This window comes from Anomaloglossus baeobatrachus, chromosome 2 (assembly GCF_048569485.1).
Source record: "Anomaloglossus baeobatrachus isolate aAnoBae1 chromosome 2, aAnoBae1.hap1, whole genome shotgun sequence".
Taxonomy (NCBI): domain Eukaryota; kingdom Metazoa; phylum Chordata; class Amphibia; order Anura; family Aromobatidae; genus Anomaloglossus; species Anomaloglossus baeobatrachus.
In genome coordinates, this window is record NC_134354.1 from 775438258 (window position 1) to 775457798 (window position 19541).

The window sequence follows — 19541 nt, forward strand, 5'->3', positions numbered from 1 at the left end:
TGGTGGTGAAGGTACATATGTGTGTGTTATGGGTGCTGTCCCTGTGCTAGTCGTGTGATAGCCGAATAACACACGGACAGCATGAGCTGGTATACTTACCTGTCTCCGGTGCTGCTGTTACTTTCGGGTCTGTGGTGAGGGCAGTGAATATGCATGAGGCATAATGAGCAGGCCCAGAAGCAACAGTAAAGGTAGAGACATGAGCTGGTATACTTACCTGTCTGCAGCACTGCTGTTACTCCCGGGTCTGTGGTGAGTGCAGTGAATATGCATGAGGCATAATGAGCGGCCCAGAAGTAACAGTAGAGGTAGAGACATGAGCTGGTATACTTACCTGTCTCCAGCGCTGCTGTTACTTCCGGGTCTGTGGTGAGTGCAGTGAATATGCATGAGGCATAATGAGCGGCCCGGAAATAACAGCAGAGATAGAGACAGCAGAGCTGGAGACAGGTAAGTATAAAAATTCTTTATTTTTATGTGACTTATGTTTCTCCGGTAATGATGTCAGATGGATCACATCAGTGTGCGGTCCGTGTGACGCCCGAGCTGCCAGCAGAAAATGGACATGTCGTCATGTGCTCCACATAGACACACAGTCTGTGTGAAAACACGGATGTTTGACCGAAACCATTGATTTTAATTGGTCTACATCTGTCCGTGTCTCCAGAACGTGTGAAAACGGACATCACATGTACCTTGTACCTAAGACACGGATGTGTGAAGGAGGCCTAACTTATTGTATCAGTTTCGCCCAGAGTGCTCTTTAAGTTAATGCAGAAATAGGACAGAAGACGTGTTCACTCCGCGCTGCTGCTGAAGACTTTCCGGAGGAAGATCCAAGACACACCGGTGGAGATGAGTGGTTTTTATTCAACGTGTTTCAAAGCCATTACAAGCTTCTTCTTCAAGAAATGAATCACCTTCCTGAAGAAGAAGCCTGTAATGGCTTTGAAATGCATTGAATAAAAAACACTTAAGGCCGCTTTACATGCAACGACATCGCTAACGAGATGTCGTTGGGGTCACGGAATTCATGACGCACATCCGGCCTCGTTAGCGACGTTGTTGCGTGTGAAATGCAGGAACGACCGTTAACGATCAAAATTACTTACCTAATCGTTGATCGTTGACGCGCCGTTCCTTTCCCAATTATCGTTGCTGTTGCAGGACGCAGGTTGTTCGTCGTTCCTGCAGCAGCACACATCGCTACATGTGACACCGCAGGAACGAGGAACATCTCCTTACCTGCGGCCGCCTGCAATGAGGAAGGAAGGAGGTGGGCGGGATGTTCGGCCCGCTCATCTCCACCCCTCTGCTTCTATTGGGCGGCCGCTTAGTGACGTCGCACGAACCGCCCCCTTAGAAAGGAGGCGGTTTGCTGGCCACAGCAACGTCGCTAGGCAGGTAAGTATGTGTGACGGGTGTAAGCGATGTTGTGCGTCACGGGCAGCGATTTGCCCGTGACGCACAACCGACGGGGGCGGGTACGCTCGCTACCGATATCGCAGCGTGTAAAGTGGCCTTTATCCCTACTGGTGTCCTGGATCTTCCTTTGGAAAGTCTTCAGCAGCAGCGCGGAGTGAACACGTCTCCTGTCCTTTTTCTGCATTCTCCTGTGCAGTCTCGTTTCTGCAGCTGCTCCATTATTAAGTGCACGTGTTACACAACTTGAAGAGATCAGCGTACCTTTTTTCTTTTATTCTGTATATACCAGATAAGACCCTATTTTGCCCCTTTGCTCCTTAATGTTTCTTCCTTTAAATTAATGAGAGACCAGAAGAAAAATAGAATAATCTACGATCATCATGTACAAATGTTGCCCATAGATGTCACCACTGCATACAGTATAATATAATAACAACACAATAAAAGATCATGGTGTGAAAATAATATATAATAAAAAGTGAAATATTAAATATTTTTGTAATTAAAAATCATCCTATCTAATCAGCTCCGTTTACCAAGAAGTATCAGTAATTAATCTTCAAAGATCTGATGTGGATTGCATAGAAGTGCCATGTCTGGAGGCTTCGTAAAGCTTCAAGTGATTTCATAACATGAGAAGAACTAAGTCCTACATAGGTCTATTCACACCTTGCAGCAGTTTTTGCCACAATTTATGACCAGGAGGTGTGTATCGACCTTATGTCAAGTCTGTAAAAACAAAAACAGTGCATTAAATGATCCACGAGAGATGATGTTGTTGTGTAGACCATCAACTCTTCATCATACGGTTCTGATGTGCAGAGAAGGTGATTGCTCGATACGGATCCTGGTTGATTAATGTTCTTTGGTCGGTGATAATTGCACTTCATCCCTCGATTCTGTATTTTCTTTTCAGCTAAAGGATTCCTTGTTGTATTCGAATCTGGTCCCGTAGGCATTGGGGCGGTTGCATAGTTTATGGAGATCTTTAGAAAGACCTTTGGGTCCACAGCAGAAGACACCGACTGACTTCCTAAGAAAATACAAAAATATTGGTATTCATGAGTAAAAGCTTGGCCGACATCCTAAAAAGAACCTCAATAATTACTTTCTCTGTGAATCTAAGGCGGAAATCCTGACTCCTTCATACATGTCATCGAGACGTTCGGAAGATGTCATTGGTGAGGGTCTTTATCTTTTCACCCTTACTAAATGTATTTTTTGTGGCTTTCTTGTACCCTTTCTTACTTAATGATCCACCATGGGACATTTTGTGTGTTCCTGGTCACAAGGAGGAGCCCAGCAACAGTGTAAGCCCTGACAAAGCCTGATGTTGCATATTGGTGTAGGGAGTGGTGCAATGGTGCTGCCATGTGGAAATACCAGGAGGAGGTGATATCACCTGTGGATGAACCTGCCTGTGTAGCCAGGAGGGCCTATTGGAGCTATGATTGTAGCAGGCCCAATCCAGCTGATATGGGAGATATCAGAGGCCAGTATGAGACCACTGAAGACATTGGAGGAGATGTCCTACAGCTTCATATGTTCATGTGAGAGTCCCCGGTGAGCTGCATGAAGTGCGTATTATAACCCTAATAGTTTACTATGGGTCAACTTGGGTTTCTGAAATCTGCACTGATTTCATGGATTCGTTGTATAGATGAGAGTACTGATCTGTAGCAGATCAAATTTGTTACAAAATGTTTCAAAAATTCCAGATTCTACCGAATTCTAAATTTTACGCAATTGATTTGCACAAACCCAACAAAATGATGACCTGCTGTCGGCCATTTTTGCTGTGTTCTCTTGAGCCAGGAAAGCTTTAAAGGGAACCTGTCACCAGATTTGGGGCCTATAAGCTGCGGCCACCACCAGTGGGTTGTTATATACAGCATTCTAACATCCTGTATATAAGAGCTTAGGCCGCTGTGTAGAATGTAAAAATCACTTTATAATACTCACCTAAGGGGCGGTGTGGTGCAGACTGGTCGGATGGGTGTCTCCATTCTCCGTTCTCCTCCTTCTTCAGAAGCGTGGGTGCATGACGTGTCCTACGTCATGAACATGCACCGGCATTGAGGTTCATTTTGATCTGCCCTGACTGGGGCAGTTCAAAGTATTGTAGTGCGCCTGCGCAGGACCTCAATACTGGCTAGTGTGGATGACGTAGGATGCATCATGCACCCCGGCTTCAGAAGAAGGACAAAGATGGCCGAAAGAGGAGGCGCCGGACCCGGAGAACGGAGACACCCATTCGACCAGTCTGCACCGCACCACCCCTTATTTGAGTATTATAAAGTGATTTGTATGTTCTGCACAGCGACTTTGGATCATATATACAGTATGTTAGAATACTGTATATAAGAGCCCACTGGTGGTGGCCACAGCTTATAGTCACCAAATCCGGTGACAGGTTCCCTTTAAAATATAAATCACATTATACTACTGACGTCGTATGCCCACATCTGATTTCTTACGCCACCCTCCACTGTAGTTCTCAAGTTCACCTCGCGGGTATTCACTTCTTTCAATGAGGCTCATGTGGTCATTGACATGTTTTGTGCCCCTTGTGATCCTGAGTACCGGAAGAACCGATGAACGGCAACGGCGGTGATGTAATGATAGGTGAGGGCTCAGAATGGATAAATATAACGGAGGTTTTTTGCTTTTATTTCTTCTCTATTCTATTAATATAGTTTGGATTCTGGAGAAAGACGACAATCTGGAAACTTTTTGATTTTGAAGGTTGAGCTGCAATCCCGTACACAACCTGAAGACAGTGGAGGCGCTATTATTTTTGAGGAAAAAACCTTGTAATGTTTTCCAAATTCTAAACATTTCCTTCACACATTTAGATTGTAATGAAGTAAATTAAATCAGAATTTGTAGGCTCCATCCACAAAGGTGAGAAAACCTCACCGAGTGAAATACATGTTACATCGGAGGTTTTGTTTTTGTTTTTTAAGGATAAAATATGCAAACAAATTGCTATTTGACCGTCGGAAATGTATCACAATCGCCCTCCCTCCTCGTCACCGCACAATACCCCTGAATGGTACTTACTGTCTGTTAGATTTGGCAACCTCATCAAACAAAAGTTTCCACCGCGGGCGTCCGATAATAAGACGCGAGTTCAAAGCCTGGTATTTTTCACCAATTATTTTCTGTTAAAGAAAAAAAAAAATGGCACAGTGGGATCCATAAGAATTTGTGAAGGAAGGGATTACACATTGTGTAGGACTCTGATAAAGACGTTCGCGGTGTCACTGCTGCGCTCGCGGTCGTGTTTTGACTGAGTCTAGACCCAACGGGGGGCAGCAGATAACTGTAATTCTGCCAAGAGATGAACGTGGACTAGACACCATTGATATGAATGAAGAGATGAGTTAACGTGTCCTGACCTGTGTCTACACGATGGCGGACACGGCTAATCTCCTTCTGACACATTTGCTTCGAGTGGCCAAGAACGTTCTTATATTATTTAGATTTGGTCGGAGTTCCAACGACGCTCAAACCTTTCCGCAAATTTTACTAATGCAATCATTGTTCTACTATACAATAAAGCCATTAGACACATATAGCGGAAACATCTCTCAACAGAGTATCATGAAATATGTTTTATTTGTTTTTCAACTCAGCCCATTCATCTTTGGTTATGTCAAACCAAAAGTAAAGGTAAGAAAGTAGCGCATCTGAACATCCAACATGCGAATAGTTTATTGGGCAAACGACTGTCATACTGAAAGATTGCCCATTATACTTAGACCTCAATAACATTGAAAACCAAAGTCAATGCCATATTTCAAAACTGTATACGGATTCATTCAGAGAGGAAGAGGACTTGAACTCTAGCACCACCGATTGGACGTAGCCATCCTAAAAATCAATATTGACCCTTTAACCAGCCTTGCCATAAGACTAAGGGCGGCTTTGCACACTACGACATCGCAGGTGCGATGTCGGTGGGGTCAAATTGAAAGTGACGCACATCCGACATCGCATGCGATATCGTAGTGTGTAAAGCCTTGATGATACGATTAACGAACGCAAAATCGTCGTAATCGTATCATCGGTGTAGCGTCGGCGTAATTCATAATTACGCTGATGCGACGGTCCGATGTTGTTCCTCGCTCCTGCGGCAGCACACATCGCTGTGTGTGAAGCCGCAGGAGCGAGGAACATCTCCTACCGGCCTCACTGCGGCTTCCGTAGGATATGCGGAAGGAAGGAGCTGGGCAGGATGTTTACATCCTGCTCATCTCCGCCCCTCCGCTCCTATTGGCTGCCTGCCGTGTGACGTCGCTGTGACGCCGCACGACCCGCCCCCTTAGGAAGGAGGTGGGTCGCCAGCCAGAGCGACGGTCGCAGGGCAGGTGAGTGCGTGTGAAGCTGGCGTAGCGATAGTTTTCGCTACGCCAGCTATCACACGATATCGTACCTGCGACGGGGGCGGGCACTATCGCGTGCGACATCGCAGCATCGGCCTGCGATGTCGAAACGTGCAAAGCCCGCCTAAGGGGTACTTTGCACACTACGACATAGCAAGCCGATGCTTGGGATGCCAAGCGCGATAGTCCCCGCCCCCGTCACAGCCGCGATATCTTGTGATAGCTGCCGTAGTGTACATTATCGCTACGGCAGCTTCACAAGCACTCACCTGCCCTGCGACGTCGCTCTGGCCGGCGACCCGCCTCCTTCCTAACGACGTCACACGGCAGGCGGCCAATAGAAGCAGAGGGGCGGAGATGAGCGGGATGTAAACATCCCGCCCACCTCCTTCCTTCCTCATAGCCAGCGCGAGCTGCAGGACGCAGGTAGGAGATGGTCCTCGCTCCTGCGGCCTCACACACAGCGATGTGCGCTACCGCAGGAACGAGGAACAACATCGTAACATCAGAATTACCCAATTCATGGAAATGTCGGACCCTACACCGATGATACAATAACAACGCTTTTGCGCTCGTTAATCGTATCAAAAAGGATTTACACACTACGATATCTACTGCGACGCCGGATGTGCGTCACTTTCGATTTGACCCCACCGACATCACAGCTGCGATGTCGTAGTGTGCAAAATGCCCTTTAGGATATAAGCCAAACCAGAATCTCAATTTGCAGACCTGGTATCTCTGGGTATTGCCCCTCAACAGGGCAAAGCATGAGATCTGATTTGGCTAGAGTAGAGGCTGAGACTGGGATCTAAGGGGTAAGGTTTCTCCTTGTGGAGTGTGACATGCCGGGTCTGGCAGGTCTATATGAAGAGTCTTAAACGCCTTACAATGCACTCTGGGAAATTAAATGTGTAAATGTTTCATATTTAATTTCTAAGAGGAGCATTGCAAGGCGTTTAAGTCTCCTCATACTGGCATGTCACACTCCACAAGGAGAAACATATACACTCTTAGCTCTGAAACTGTATGAGCATCGTTATTGAAATGAGGAGTCTTCGCACATTACCTGTATCCCATCTGTTTGGCTCAGGTACAGTTGGACGTTCAGATAGTCTGGTCGGTTTTCTTGCCAAAACTAATAGAAAAAGATAAAAAATAAGAAGTAAATCATTAATGTTGTAATATGAGGAGAACAAGTGTGAAACATGTCGTCCGGTAGCCCGCCAGATCCGGGCAAGACCTCAATGACCCTTTCTCCGTAGAGACGTAAGGAATCATGGATGGATTGTGCAGGTGGTGTTATACGATAGTATATCACTAGGTTATGATGGACCAAAGGTGAGTGGCGATACCGGACCAAAATCCTGACGGCAAATACATTTTTTTCATTTTTTGTGTCTATTGGATAAATTTGCCTTGTTGGCGTTTACTACATACCTTTGTACATCACAAGGATCCTACTGACCCTGAACCCAATAACATTATCCAGACATTCTAGGAAAACATTGAAAGGCTTCAACTCCTGTCTCAACCACTTTATGGCCACCTATAGTATAAACATTTCCAGACAGAGTATCTCAAAACCATGTGTTTTTTCCGGTTATATTTGGGATCTATCAAGCCCAGAGGAAGGCAATATCTGTGTGACATTTGTTACAGGGAAGGGAAAGTGTTTTTCTATGTGTTCCAAATAGAAACCTATTGTTCCACTGCTTGCTACTAACTTGTAAAACCTCAAGTTACAAGATGGCACTTTTTTTTTTTTAGCACAGTACCACTAGTATATTTAATGTACTGGCTACTGGGACAGCCAAGCAAAAGAAGCAAAAAATCCCCAAGATGTTGGTTTTCTAAGCCAATTTATTATTCCTTTACGTGGGAAACAGAATTTAAGAGATTCGTCTCGGTCTTTATATCTGCAAGGAGGTGTGATGGAAGCTTCCAAGGTTCTGGTTCTCAAAATAGCCATGGATTGGCAGCAATAGTGCGAATGCAGGAGCGCTGCCTGGAACCTAACCAAGGGCTGTCTCTGGGAGAGCATAGTGGACAAAGCATGAGATTGTGGTAAGAAATAAGTAAATGGTCAGAAACCAGGAGGAACTACAGGTCCCATGTGCAGAATGTAGAGGATGAAACAGAAGAGATAAGACCAAGGTCAGAATCAGAGGTCCATCAGGATCAAAATCAATGGTGAGGGTTACTGGGTGTCTTCAGGCAGCAGATTCCCTTGGCATCACCTGTACAGACTAGACCAAGACTCATTAGAACAAAAAGGTACCAAAGATGGTGGACCCCATGCCGGGATCTAGAAGATGTCAAAGATGGCACAGTGAAGATCTCACTGCTAACCAGACTGAAGAACAAGATGGCTGGAATGGAGATGGGCTGTGTGCAGAGACTTGTGATGGCTGCATCAATATAATTTTCTTTACTTTTTCTCTTTTACATATGATTTCCAAATATCTAATAAGTATGGGTCCGGGTGGTTGCACCCACACCTCTGTTTGTATGGGTGTCTTGCATTGAATGATGAGGTGACCACTCATGTGTAGCGCTCATCATTCACTTCCACGGGAGTTTCAAAAATGTCCAACCTTGGCTGTGGGACATTGTAGAGAAAGGTGCATGTCCCAGAATTGGGTCCCCCATCTGACAGACATTTAGGACATGGGTGTTATGTTACAAGGGGAAGAACCAATGGTACAGGGCTCCTAGGCTGACCCTGCGACTAGGGACCCTGTGCTGTCCCTTAACCTGACGGTAGACTTAGAGGTCAGGGTCGAGCCTCCAACATGACCCTTGACCCTGTCTCCTGTCCAGGCCTTAGGGGTACTTTGCATGCTGCGACATCGCTAGCGATCTCGTTAGCGATGTGAAATGCTAGATCACAAGTGCGATCTTTCGAGATCGCACATAGGTCATTTTACGCTTGTGCGATCTCGAAAGATCGCACTTGCGATCTAGCATTTCACATCGCTAACGAGATCGCTAGCGATGTCGCAGCATGCAAAGTACCCCTTAACAACATAGTCCCCACCACCCAGGGGATTGACCAGGACGGAGCCCAAAAACCGACCAACACAGAACAACAGATGGGGTAACAAAAACTCATACACACCAAAACCCTGCACCAGGGGATATCAAAGGTGTACGGCTAAGGTTATAAAGAGAAGGGGGTAGTAGAAACAACTTATTGCACCAGCAAATACAGCAGATAGAGGCAGCAGAAACAACAAGTCCTCTCTGCTCCCTGACTAGCTCCTAAATGAATAGAATAACCAGCGACCTCTCCAGGAAGCAGAGGGTTTATAAACAGGCTGGAAATGACCAACTGATGACAGCTGAGCAAGTCTACTGCTGCACAGAGGTCCTGGCCCGCCGGTACCGAACCAGGGAGCCAATTGGAGCCAAGCACCAGGCAGGGTACTCAGACCTCGACTAGGCTTAAAGCCAACCTGTAGTCAAATTCTCTGATTGCGGTCTGGACCTCAGGGGTTCATTCCCAACCAAGTCCCGATTGAAGGCAACAGCCCAACCAGTACGGATAAGCGCCACCACCAAGGGCCAGAGATCCAAAGGGCCAGCGTCTGCGGGCAAAGGGGCTCCTCCGGCACATACATGTCGGGGAGCGGACTAGAAGAAGTTAACCTTTAAGTGCACGAAGGAAAAATGCAATGTTTAAATGTGCATGGTCTCAGATGGTAAATGAGAACGCTGACCCTGAGCCTGTCCTTATACACGTGACAGTGGGAATATTTCTTCAAGTCTATGAAGCAGAGAATTCGGAGCTCTGACTGCTCGCTAATAGACTGACTCATTGACATGCACAGAGGCCATCAGGAAAAGCAGTGAAATCAGTACATTCTCGTTTTTCTAGCAGTTCTCGGATTTTCAGCTTCTCCATTTGGCTACTTTACTACATCACTCAAAGCATTCAACTCTTGATTCATTTAACCACCAGGGATCATGTCGAAGCTGTTACGAAGGCTGCCTGCACGGAGCTGAATACATGATGGATGGAGTGCGGGAGTCGGAATAAAGACGTTATCAAGCGGTCAGCCTTAATAGTTTCAAAGTTTTGTTTCGGGAGGCGTGATGATTGATGAAGGATCATAATGGGGGTGCAACAAGTAATCAAGAAGCCCCATAGCAAAACTTCTAATGATGCCCCAAGACACCATGACCACTTTCTGCCTGAGGGTCAGTGCAAAGCTTTGACGTCATTGAGATGAGTTGTAACCTAAGTGACCGCATAAGTCAATTAAGTAGATTAGAGCGATGAATGTTCCGTACCATGGTCCATTGGTTATGCTGCAAGCTAGAAGCTCTGGAAACTGACTAATACTTGCCGACATCTCCCTGTCATAAGTGACAGACAGTCATGTGGTTTCTGACAATCGAAGGTCACAGCGTTTGGCTGCGCAGAATGCTCCCTGACTTTCTATTGTTCCTGATGTCAGTATTCATTGGTATAGGTAGCTTTCCTGCTGGATTTTTCATCTCTTCCCCATTTGGACCCAGACGGAGCTCATCTCCACCCAGCTGCTGATCATCAGTTTTCTCTTGGTGCTTAAATACTCCATTCTTCCCTGGACTGTCCTGGTGATATTATTCAATTCATTCTAGCTCTGGTTGCAAGCAGGTGGCTTGCTCTCATCTGTAGTAAGGTTGCTGAAGTCCCAAATGTGTTGTGTGGATACGTAGTTCATGCTTTTCCCCCCATGTGTCCTCCTTGTGTCTTCCTTTAGTGTTTAGTGGGGTTGACAAAGACCTTATCCCACCCGTTCCCCATTTAGGGTCCAGCACTAGGGATACCTAGGGTCAGGTATCCGGCTCGGCGTATAGGGTGATGAGGGACCCCAGACACCAGCTGTAACTTTGATCAGGGGTCACTATCTCTCCTTTCCCTAGACGCAGGGGTCCCTTTCCCTTCAATTTTGCCACTAACTTGGTACTTCTCCATACCTAGCATGATGCTCTTGCTCGTCTTTTAACTAATTGACCTGACATTGCATTAGACCGGTTAATTGACAGTGGATCCGAGCTTGCCGGCCGGTCTGAGGTGGCAGGCAGGGATCCTGTTCAGCAGCCACAGAATACCAACCTTCCAAAATAGAAGAAAACAGGCGCTTACCGGTTTGTAGAAAATTCAAAGACTGGATTATAACGGCCGTTTCGCACCGATTGCCGATGCTTCCACGGGTCCACAGTCCTTGGACCCGTGGAAGCATCGGCAATTGGTGCGAAACGGTTGTTGTCCGTGTGCACATAATTCCGGCACCCTACCCCAATGCCTGAATAAACCAGTCTTTTGAATTTTCTACAAACCGGTGAGTGCCTGTTTTCTTCTATTTTGGAATTTTACAGCTTTGCAGCTCTGAAGTGCACCCCGGAAAGTAGACCCATACTTAGGCTCACGCTGAATACCTGAACAGGTGTAACAAGGCAACGAATTGACCATTTGTTTCTACTAGTGGATATCGGATTGTGACCGTTCGTTCAGTGAGTAAAAATAGTGCCCAGTGTTCCTTCTTTTTTTGACAGAATAGCAACCTGGTTGCGGATTCTGGGTCTCACGGATAGATTTTGCTCATCTCAGTACCGGTAGACCCCAACTTTTGAGGGCCAAGCGGATACCTGTGGCAGCGTGAGGGTTGAGGATAACCTTTTGGTAATTTTCAACCCCTTCCCTCTTTTATTATGCATTGTTGTGTAGAAGGATTTCAGAGCATGATAAATGATAATAAGGCAGACTGACCCCGAATCTACCGGAGCAAATTTGCCCATGAAGAATTTCTGTGAGATTGGTTCATCTCTGGTCCTTATGGTTTTTATTTACACCCCCGCAAATAATTGATACATTTGTTTCTACTAGTGGATATCGGCTTGTGACCGTTCGTTCAGTGAGTAAAAATAGTGCCCAGTGTTCCTTCTTTTTTTGACAGAATACCAACCTGGTTGCGGATTCCGGGTCCTGCGGATCGATTTGCTCATCTCAGTACTGGTAGACCCCAACTTTTGAGGGCCAAGCGGATACCTGTGGCAGCGGGAGGACTGAGGATAACCTTTTGTTAATTTTCAACCCCTTCCCTCTTTTATTATGCATTGGGGTCTAGAAGGATTTCAGAGCATGATAAATGATAATAAGGCAGTCTGACCCCGAATCTACCGGAGCAAATTTGCCCATGAAGAATTTCTGTGAGATTGGTTCATCTCTGGTCCTTATGGTTTTTATTTACACCCCTGCAAATAATTGATACATTTGTACATACAGATACAATGCGGTTAACACCTAGAATTACAGAGCATGATATAATAGGGTATTGGAAACGATGCGATTACAATGTAGCAATTCACAACCTGTAATAGGATTTCCGAGGGAGTTTTGTGGGGCGAGAATAATGAAGGAGCAAAGAATGGAAAGGATCTAAGCAAAATCTATAGTCCCTGCCTTAGAATGGAAGCTAAAGTAATTGGCTCCATTAAATAAGCTTTGGTGTGCGGAATCTATTGCAACAAACATTAAATTACCTTTTTATAGAGGATGCACAGTAAATCAGCAAACCAGAGGAAAGACTGGATGTCTCTACATATCCACACAAAGTACAACCTCTGCAGTTTGTATTCTTTCCACTTCTCCCTGCGGAAATAAAAGAAAATAAAAACATAATTAAAGGACAATTCCAGGAGGCCCCATAAAGTGTGGTCACGTCGGCCGCATGGCTTACGGATCATCGTCACATGCTTTATAACAAAGGACTGTATCTTAATTCAGATTATGTAGATTACACGCAAGGGAATTACATTTTTTTTTACAGTATGCTGTGCTTATTCATTTCTTAATGCATCTTCACAGCAATCAGTAGTGACACAGAGCACCAAATCCCCTTCACAGGGTCAGAGCTGATGTAATTCAGGCTACCGGCAGCCACCACTAGAGGGAGCTGAGGCGCTCATTGAAGCCATCTCCCAGCTATGCTGTTCTCATCATCGAAAAGAGACGGAAACCTTCCAGAAAAGAACTAGTGTGAATGTGAACCAGGACAGTCAGCCCTATCCTTCATGTCATAGAGGGTAATGTACCAGCCTCCAGGAGCATACCATGTAGAATAAGTAAGTAACATAATAATCCATTAATGGAGATGTCCCAACTCGACAAAAGAGGTGATAAGTTGTTAATTCTGCTTAATACCCAACCCACCATATCACACCCTTAAATAGAATTCACAGAGATGTATTAAAGAAAAAAAATACTTTTGGTAATGAGGTTTGGGGGTCCATCATATCTGTCGACCTTTTTTTGGTTGAAATTTTATAGACTTTTGGTTGGTCCTACCAGACTAGCTGTATACTAAGAACACCCCACAAGATCTGCCCTATACCACAAACACCCCACAAGATCTCATGTATACTAAGAACACCCCACAAGATCTGCCCTATACCAAGAACACCCCACAAGATCTGATGTATACTAAGAACACCCCACAAGATCTGCCCTATACCAAGAACACCCCACAAGATCTGATGTATACTAAGAACACCCCACAAGATCTGCCCTATACCAAGAACACCCCACAGGACCAGCCATATACGAGGGACATCGCATACAATCTGCCGTACACCAAGCACACAAGATCTGCTGTATACTAAGAACACCCCACAAGATCTGCCCTAAACCAAGAACACCCCACGAGATCTGCCCTATACCCACAACACCCCACAATACCTGCCGTATACTGGGGACATCGCATACGACCTACCGTATGCCAAGAACACTCCACAAAACCTGCCATATATGGGGAAGACTGAACCAGACCATTCATATACCAAGAACAACCCACAAGATCTGCTGTATATCAAGAACACTCCACAAGACCTATACACAAAGAACACCCTACAAGACCTGCCATATACCAAGAACACCACATAAGATCTGCGGTATGCCAGGAACACCCCACAAGATCTGCCATATATAGGGAAAGTGCAACAAGACTTGTAATATGTCAGGAACACTACACAAGACCTCAAGAACATCCCACGAGATCCTGCATTATACCTAGAAATCCACACAAGACCTGCCATGCACCAGGAACATCCTACAAGACCTGCCATATAGCGGGGACAGGCAACAAGACCTTCCATATAACAGGGACAATCTAAAATACCTGCCATATACTGGAGCACCCCACAAGACCTGCCATATACCAGAAAGATGCCACAAGACCTGCTGTATACTGAGAACATCTCACAAGACCTGTAATATATCGGGAACACTCAACAAGACTTGCAATATACTGGAAACACCCCACAAGACCTGTCACATATAGGGAATGCTCCACAAGTCCTGACATAAACTGTGAACACCCCTGAAGACCTCTGTATACCAGGAACACAACACAAGGCTTGCCATATGCCAAGAATGTCGCACAAGATCTGCTGCATATGGGGAACATACTGCAAGAACTGCCATATACCAAGAACACCCACAAGATCTGATACCAAGAAAATCCCATAAGATCTACCATATACCAAAAACACCCCAGAAGACCTCCTGTATATCAAGAACACCCCACAAGACTTTCCATATAGCAAGAACACCACATACTGTAAGACCTGTCGTATCCCACGAACACCACATAAGACCTGTCGTATCCCAAGAACACCACATAAGACCTGTCGTATCCCAAGAACACCACATAAGACCTGTCACATCCCAAGAACACCACATAAGACCTGTCATATCCCAAGAACACCACATAAGACCTGTCGTATCCCAAGAACACCACATAAGACCTGTCACATCCCAAGAACACCACATAAGACCTGTCATATCCCAAGAACACCACATAAGACCTGTCATATCCCAAGAACACCACATAAGACCTGTCATATACCAAGAACACCACACAACACCTGCTGTATACCAGGAACACCCCACAAGAACTTACATATATCGGTAACATCGCATAAGACCTTCCATAAACCAAGGACACATTACAAGGCCTCCTGTTTTACCGGGGACCTGACTCAGTCTTCTAGACATCATAATTTGCCCCCAGTCGATCACATCCTTACACTTTTCTTGCTCCCAACACATCAATTATGACAACTGACTGAACACTCGCTGACTGACATCCCCCATTCCTGACAGGCACCATTGTCACCAGATAATCAATGCTGTTCTCTTCACCTGTTTTTAATGTTCTGGCTGCTTATTGTGTTTCCTCAAGCTTTTCGTGGTATTTGCTGTCCACGAATAATAATATTAATGCCCTAACTAAGAGCACAATCAATAAGATAAGTAAATACGACACGTCTGACAATGCCGGCCATTCCGGCTGCTGCCTCGCACTCACCCTATATAATCTGTGTAACCAGCTAAAGGCAAAACTCGAGGGAATCCATTTAATAAAGTAGATAGCAAGCTAAAAGAGTCACATACAAATCTCCGCAGAATTCTTGTCCGCAGCGTAACCCCAATATGACACTTGAGATAGAGATAATGAAATGGTCCCGACAGCGGGGAACGTTGAGCTTTTACATCTCTTCTTCACTACGTGTGATTGCGGTCTAGATAACCATCTGCTTGTTGTATACCAAAAGCACAGTCAAGAATATATACATGCTGCAGTCCTAAAGTCCACAGAGAAGGCGAAAAATACAACATAAAAGTAACACCTCTGCAGGTATAGCACAACATGTGATGTGAAGACTCCCTTGATCTGAGCTGAGAGATAATCTGATAAAACAAACAATGTAAGTGGGGACGGGTCTTTATTTTTCTACAGAAAGTGGGGGTGGGTCTTTATTTTTCTACAGAAAATGGGGGCGGGTCTTTATTTTTCTACAGAAAGTGAGGGCGGGTCTTTGTCTTTCTACAGGAAGTGGGGGTGGGTCTTTAAATTTTTACAGGAAGTGGGGGTGGGTCTTTTTCTTTCTACAGGAATTGGGGGCGGGTCTTTGTCTCTCTACAGGAAGTGGGGGCCGGGTCTTTGTCTCCCTACAGGAAGTGGGGGCAGGTCTTTACATTTTCACAGGAAGTGGGAGTGGGTATTTTTCTCTCTCAAGGAAGTGGGGGCAAGTCATTATCTTTCTACAGTAAGTGGGGGCAGGTATTTGTATTTCTAATGAAAGTGGGGCAGATCTTTACCTAACTACAGAAAGTGGGGGAGGGTCTTTATTTTTTAACAGGATGTGATGGCAAGACTTTGTCTTTCTACTGGAAGTGGGAGCAGGTCTTCATCTTTCGACATGAAGTGGTGGTAGGTATTAGCCTCTCTACAGATATTGGAGGTGGTTATTTCTCTTTCAACAGGAAGTGGTGATGGATATTTGTCTCTCTGTAGAAAGTGGTGGAGGGTGTTTAGCTTTCTACAGGAAGTGGAAGTGTTTGTCTCCCATATCCTGTGTACACCTCACAGGCTTCCTAGTTCTGCCTGAAGAGTGTACACATGGCCACACCGCTTATCTTAAATGGCCAGCATACCCTAACCCGGAAGTGTGTCTCAGGTCAGCTGAGAGCTTGCAGGCATTTAAGGCACCTTCCCTTTAAGGGAGGTGCCTGGGCAACAAGTTAGTTATGTTGCTAGTTCTCAGGTCCCATAGTGCTGCTGCTATCATTGTACAGAGTTCTGCTGCAGACTTTTATCCATTTTTCAGTGCTGTCTTCCAGTTCGCTGATCTGCTGCCGCTACCATCCATGCCAGTTGGCTACCCCGATACCCACCACTGCAAGTATCCACGTTGGTTGCTGCTACTGTGTCTACCCATCCATCTATCCCGGACGGATCCACTATTCTGCCTGCTGCTGCCGCTCCTTCCTTAGACTGTACTGTGTCCATGGCACCAGCTGCCGAGGTACCACAGATCCCTGGGGCTGCCCTTAAAACGTGTGTACCTGCTGCCATCTCCGGTGGCAGTAATGAAGACTCGGTGGCTGGTCCAGTTCGCTCCTCCAGGCAAGTGAATGTGGACCCACTAATACGGTGTTCACCCCGCAAGCTTAACAATTTCTCAGTCAGGAGCGACATTAGTGTCTCTTCAGAATTACTCTACATATGGAGTAGTAGCCACTTTCCCATGATGAAATAACATAGCAATTCTTCATCTCATACGTACAGTAGCTGGTTGAATATGGAGGCGTAAGGTGTGACTCCGATCCCACCAGCGATACAAAGGCTGACTTCATAATTCAAGGCTTCTTCTGATGGGCTTCCAAAGGGTCCATCAATATAAATCCTACAGATACAAAAAAACAGGTTATAAAGGTTATCACTCTATATAATCGTGACAATAGGAAGACTATTAGGTATTCAAATCTGTCTCTAAATAAAACAATGGGAAAAAACTCAACCCCATGTTTAATACCCTGTCTTGGTATTGCATTCCACCCATTCTCTTAACCCCTTCAGCCCCCGGGCGTTTTCAGTTTTTACGTTTTGTTTTTTTCCTCTCTTTCTTCTGAGAGCTGTAACTTTTTTACTTTTCCTCCTATATTGCCATATGAGGGCTTGTTTTTTGCGGGACGAGTTGTACTTTTAAATGAAACCATAAGTTTTACCATATAATGTACTGGAAAACAGCAAAAAAAACACAAGTGTGGAAAAACTGCAAAAAAAGTGTGATTGCACAATAATTTTTGTGATATTATATTCACCTTGTTCACTACATGGGAAAACTGATGTGTCGCTGTGATGCCTGAGGTTCATGCGAGTTTGTAGACACCAAACATGTATAGGTTTACTTGTATCAAAGGGGTTAAAAAAAATTCACAAGTTCGTCCAAAAAAAGTGGCGCATGTTTTGTGCCATTTTCCGAAAGCCGTAGCGTTCTCATTTTTCGGTATCTATGGCTCAGTGATGGCTTATTTTTTGCATCTTGAGCTGACGTTTTTAATGATACCATTTTTGCTCAGATGCTACGTTTCGATCGCCTATTATTGCATTTTGCGCAAAACTTGCAGCGACCAAAAAGTGTAATTTTGGCGTTTGGAAATTTTGCTGCTACGCCGTTTACCGATCAGATAAATTGATTTTACATTTTGATAGATCGGGCATTTCTGAATGCGGCGATACCAAGTATAAAAACATATATATATATTTTTTTATTTTATTTTTTAAAAATGTTTTACTTTTTTTTATTTTACTAGTTACCTCGGGGGCTATATGGATCAGTAATCTGATCGCTCTTCCATATCTGTAGATCTCAGCTACAGAGCCGAGATCTGCAGATATGCTGCTTTACTCTCAATGATGGCACTATGCCGGCATTGAGAGAAAGTGACTCATGTTAGCTACAGGCGTCATCACATGACCCTGTGCTACCATAGCAACCACCGGATGTCACGTCATCACGCACTTGACTTCCGGTGGGGGTGGCGGTAAGTAAAAGTAATGGCCGCGTGCATATACATCTCGCTGCCAGATTTTGGCAGCGAGATGTAAGGGGTTAAAAGTTGCGGGTGGAAAGCGATTCCACTCGTAACTTGCAGGCACACATGTCAGCTGTTGAAATCAGCTGCTATGTGCGCGGATCGCCGCGGCCTGCCCACGGCAGGGGGCGGGGATTAACCTCACACGATCCATGACTGATATATCTGTCTTGGGCCGTGAAGGGGTTAATAACGTTGATTGCTCTTCTCTGTATTTTCTCTGGTTCAGCTATGTCCATCTTGTACACCGGAGGCCAAAATTGTACACAGTATTCTGTGTGGTTGCACTAGTGACTTGTCTGGAGGCAAAACTATGTTCTTCTTATAATGCCTCCCATTATTTTAGTCACCTTTGTAGCAGCTGCCTGAGATTGATCACTAAAATTGAGTTTGTCGTCCACCTATACACCCAAATTTGTTTCAGTGACAGTTGAACAATTTAGTACATAGTTATACATTTTATTTTCTCTGCCCAAGTGCATAACCTTACATTTATCTGCATTAAACTTCACTTGATATTTTTTAGCCCAAGCCTCCAATTTACATAAATCCTTCTATAATATTAATGTATCCAATGTGTTAATTACCCTGCAGAGTTTAGTATCATCTACAAATATTGAAATTCTACTCTGCAAGCCACCTACAAAGTCATTAATAAATGTTAAAAAAGAAGAGGGCCCATTACTGACCCTTGTGGTACCCCACTGTTCACTGTGACCAAATCAGAGTGTGTTCCATTAATAACCACTCTTTGTATCCTGTCACAGAGCTGGTCAGATTAGTTTGACAGGACTGATCCCTCATAAACCCATGTTGATACTGGGTCATGAGGTTATTCTTCTTGAGATACTCCAGGGTAGCATCTCTTAGGAAACTCTTAAGTTTAAAGTCCACTGTTTGTAAAATATTTATCTGTCTATAGTTTCTAGGCTCAGATTTTGTCGCCGTTTTGAATATTGTCATCACATTTGCTATGGGCCAGTCCTGTGGTACAGACCCTGTTATTATGGAACCTGTGAAGATTAAACAATGATCTGTCTATCACTGTATTTACAGTAATTTTCATTTTATAAGTTGCACCGGATTATAAGACGCACCCCAAAGATAGAGAAAAAAAAAGGTAAAAAAAATGGAGTCCGCCTTATAATCTGGTGGTATCTTGGTATCTTACCGGGAGAGGAGCGACAGTAGTGGTGGAGTGGGGACACAGGAGGCAGGGGCGGTGGTGGAGTAGGGTGATGCTACCTTTGGTGTGGTGGGTGTTTCATATGTGCTGTGAGACAGGGAACATCCAG

At 44.9% G+C, this 19541-nt stretch overlaps 1 protein-coding gene across 1 annotated transcript in view; it reads right to left on the reverse strand.

Annotated features, from left to right (window-relative positions):
• Positions 1 to 1620: 1620 nt before the first annotated feature.
• The window catches only part of NOX4 (NADPH oxidase 4), a 369265-nt gene continuing 351344 nt past the window's right edge, over positions 1621 to 19541 (reverse strand). Inside the window, exons 14-18 of the mRNA XM_075334714.1 lie at positions 16935 to 17054; positions 12348 to 12456; positions 6883 to 6951; positions 4489 to 4589; positions 1621 to 2458 (exon numbers count right to left, since the gene is read on the reverse strand). Of these exons, the coding sequence (XP_075190829.1) occupies positions 2338 to 2458; positions 4489 to 4589; positions 6883 to 6951; positions 12348 to 12456; positions 16935 to 17054 (520 nt within the window). The 3' untranslated portion in view covers positions 1621 to 2337. The remainder of the gene's footprint in view (positions 2459 to 4488; positions 4590 to 6882; positions 6952 to 12347; positions 12457 to 16934; positions 17055 to 19541) is intronic.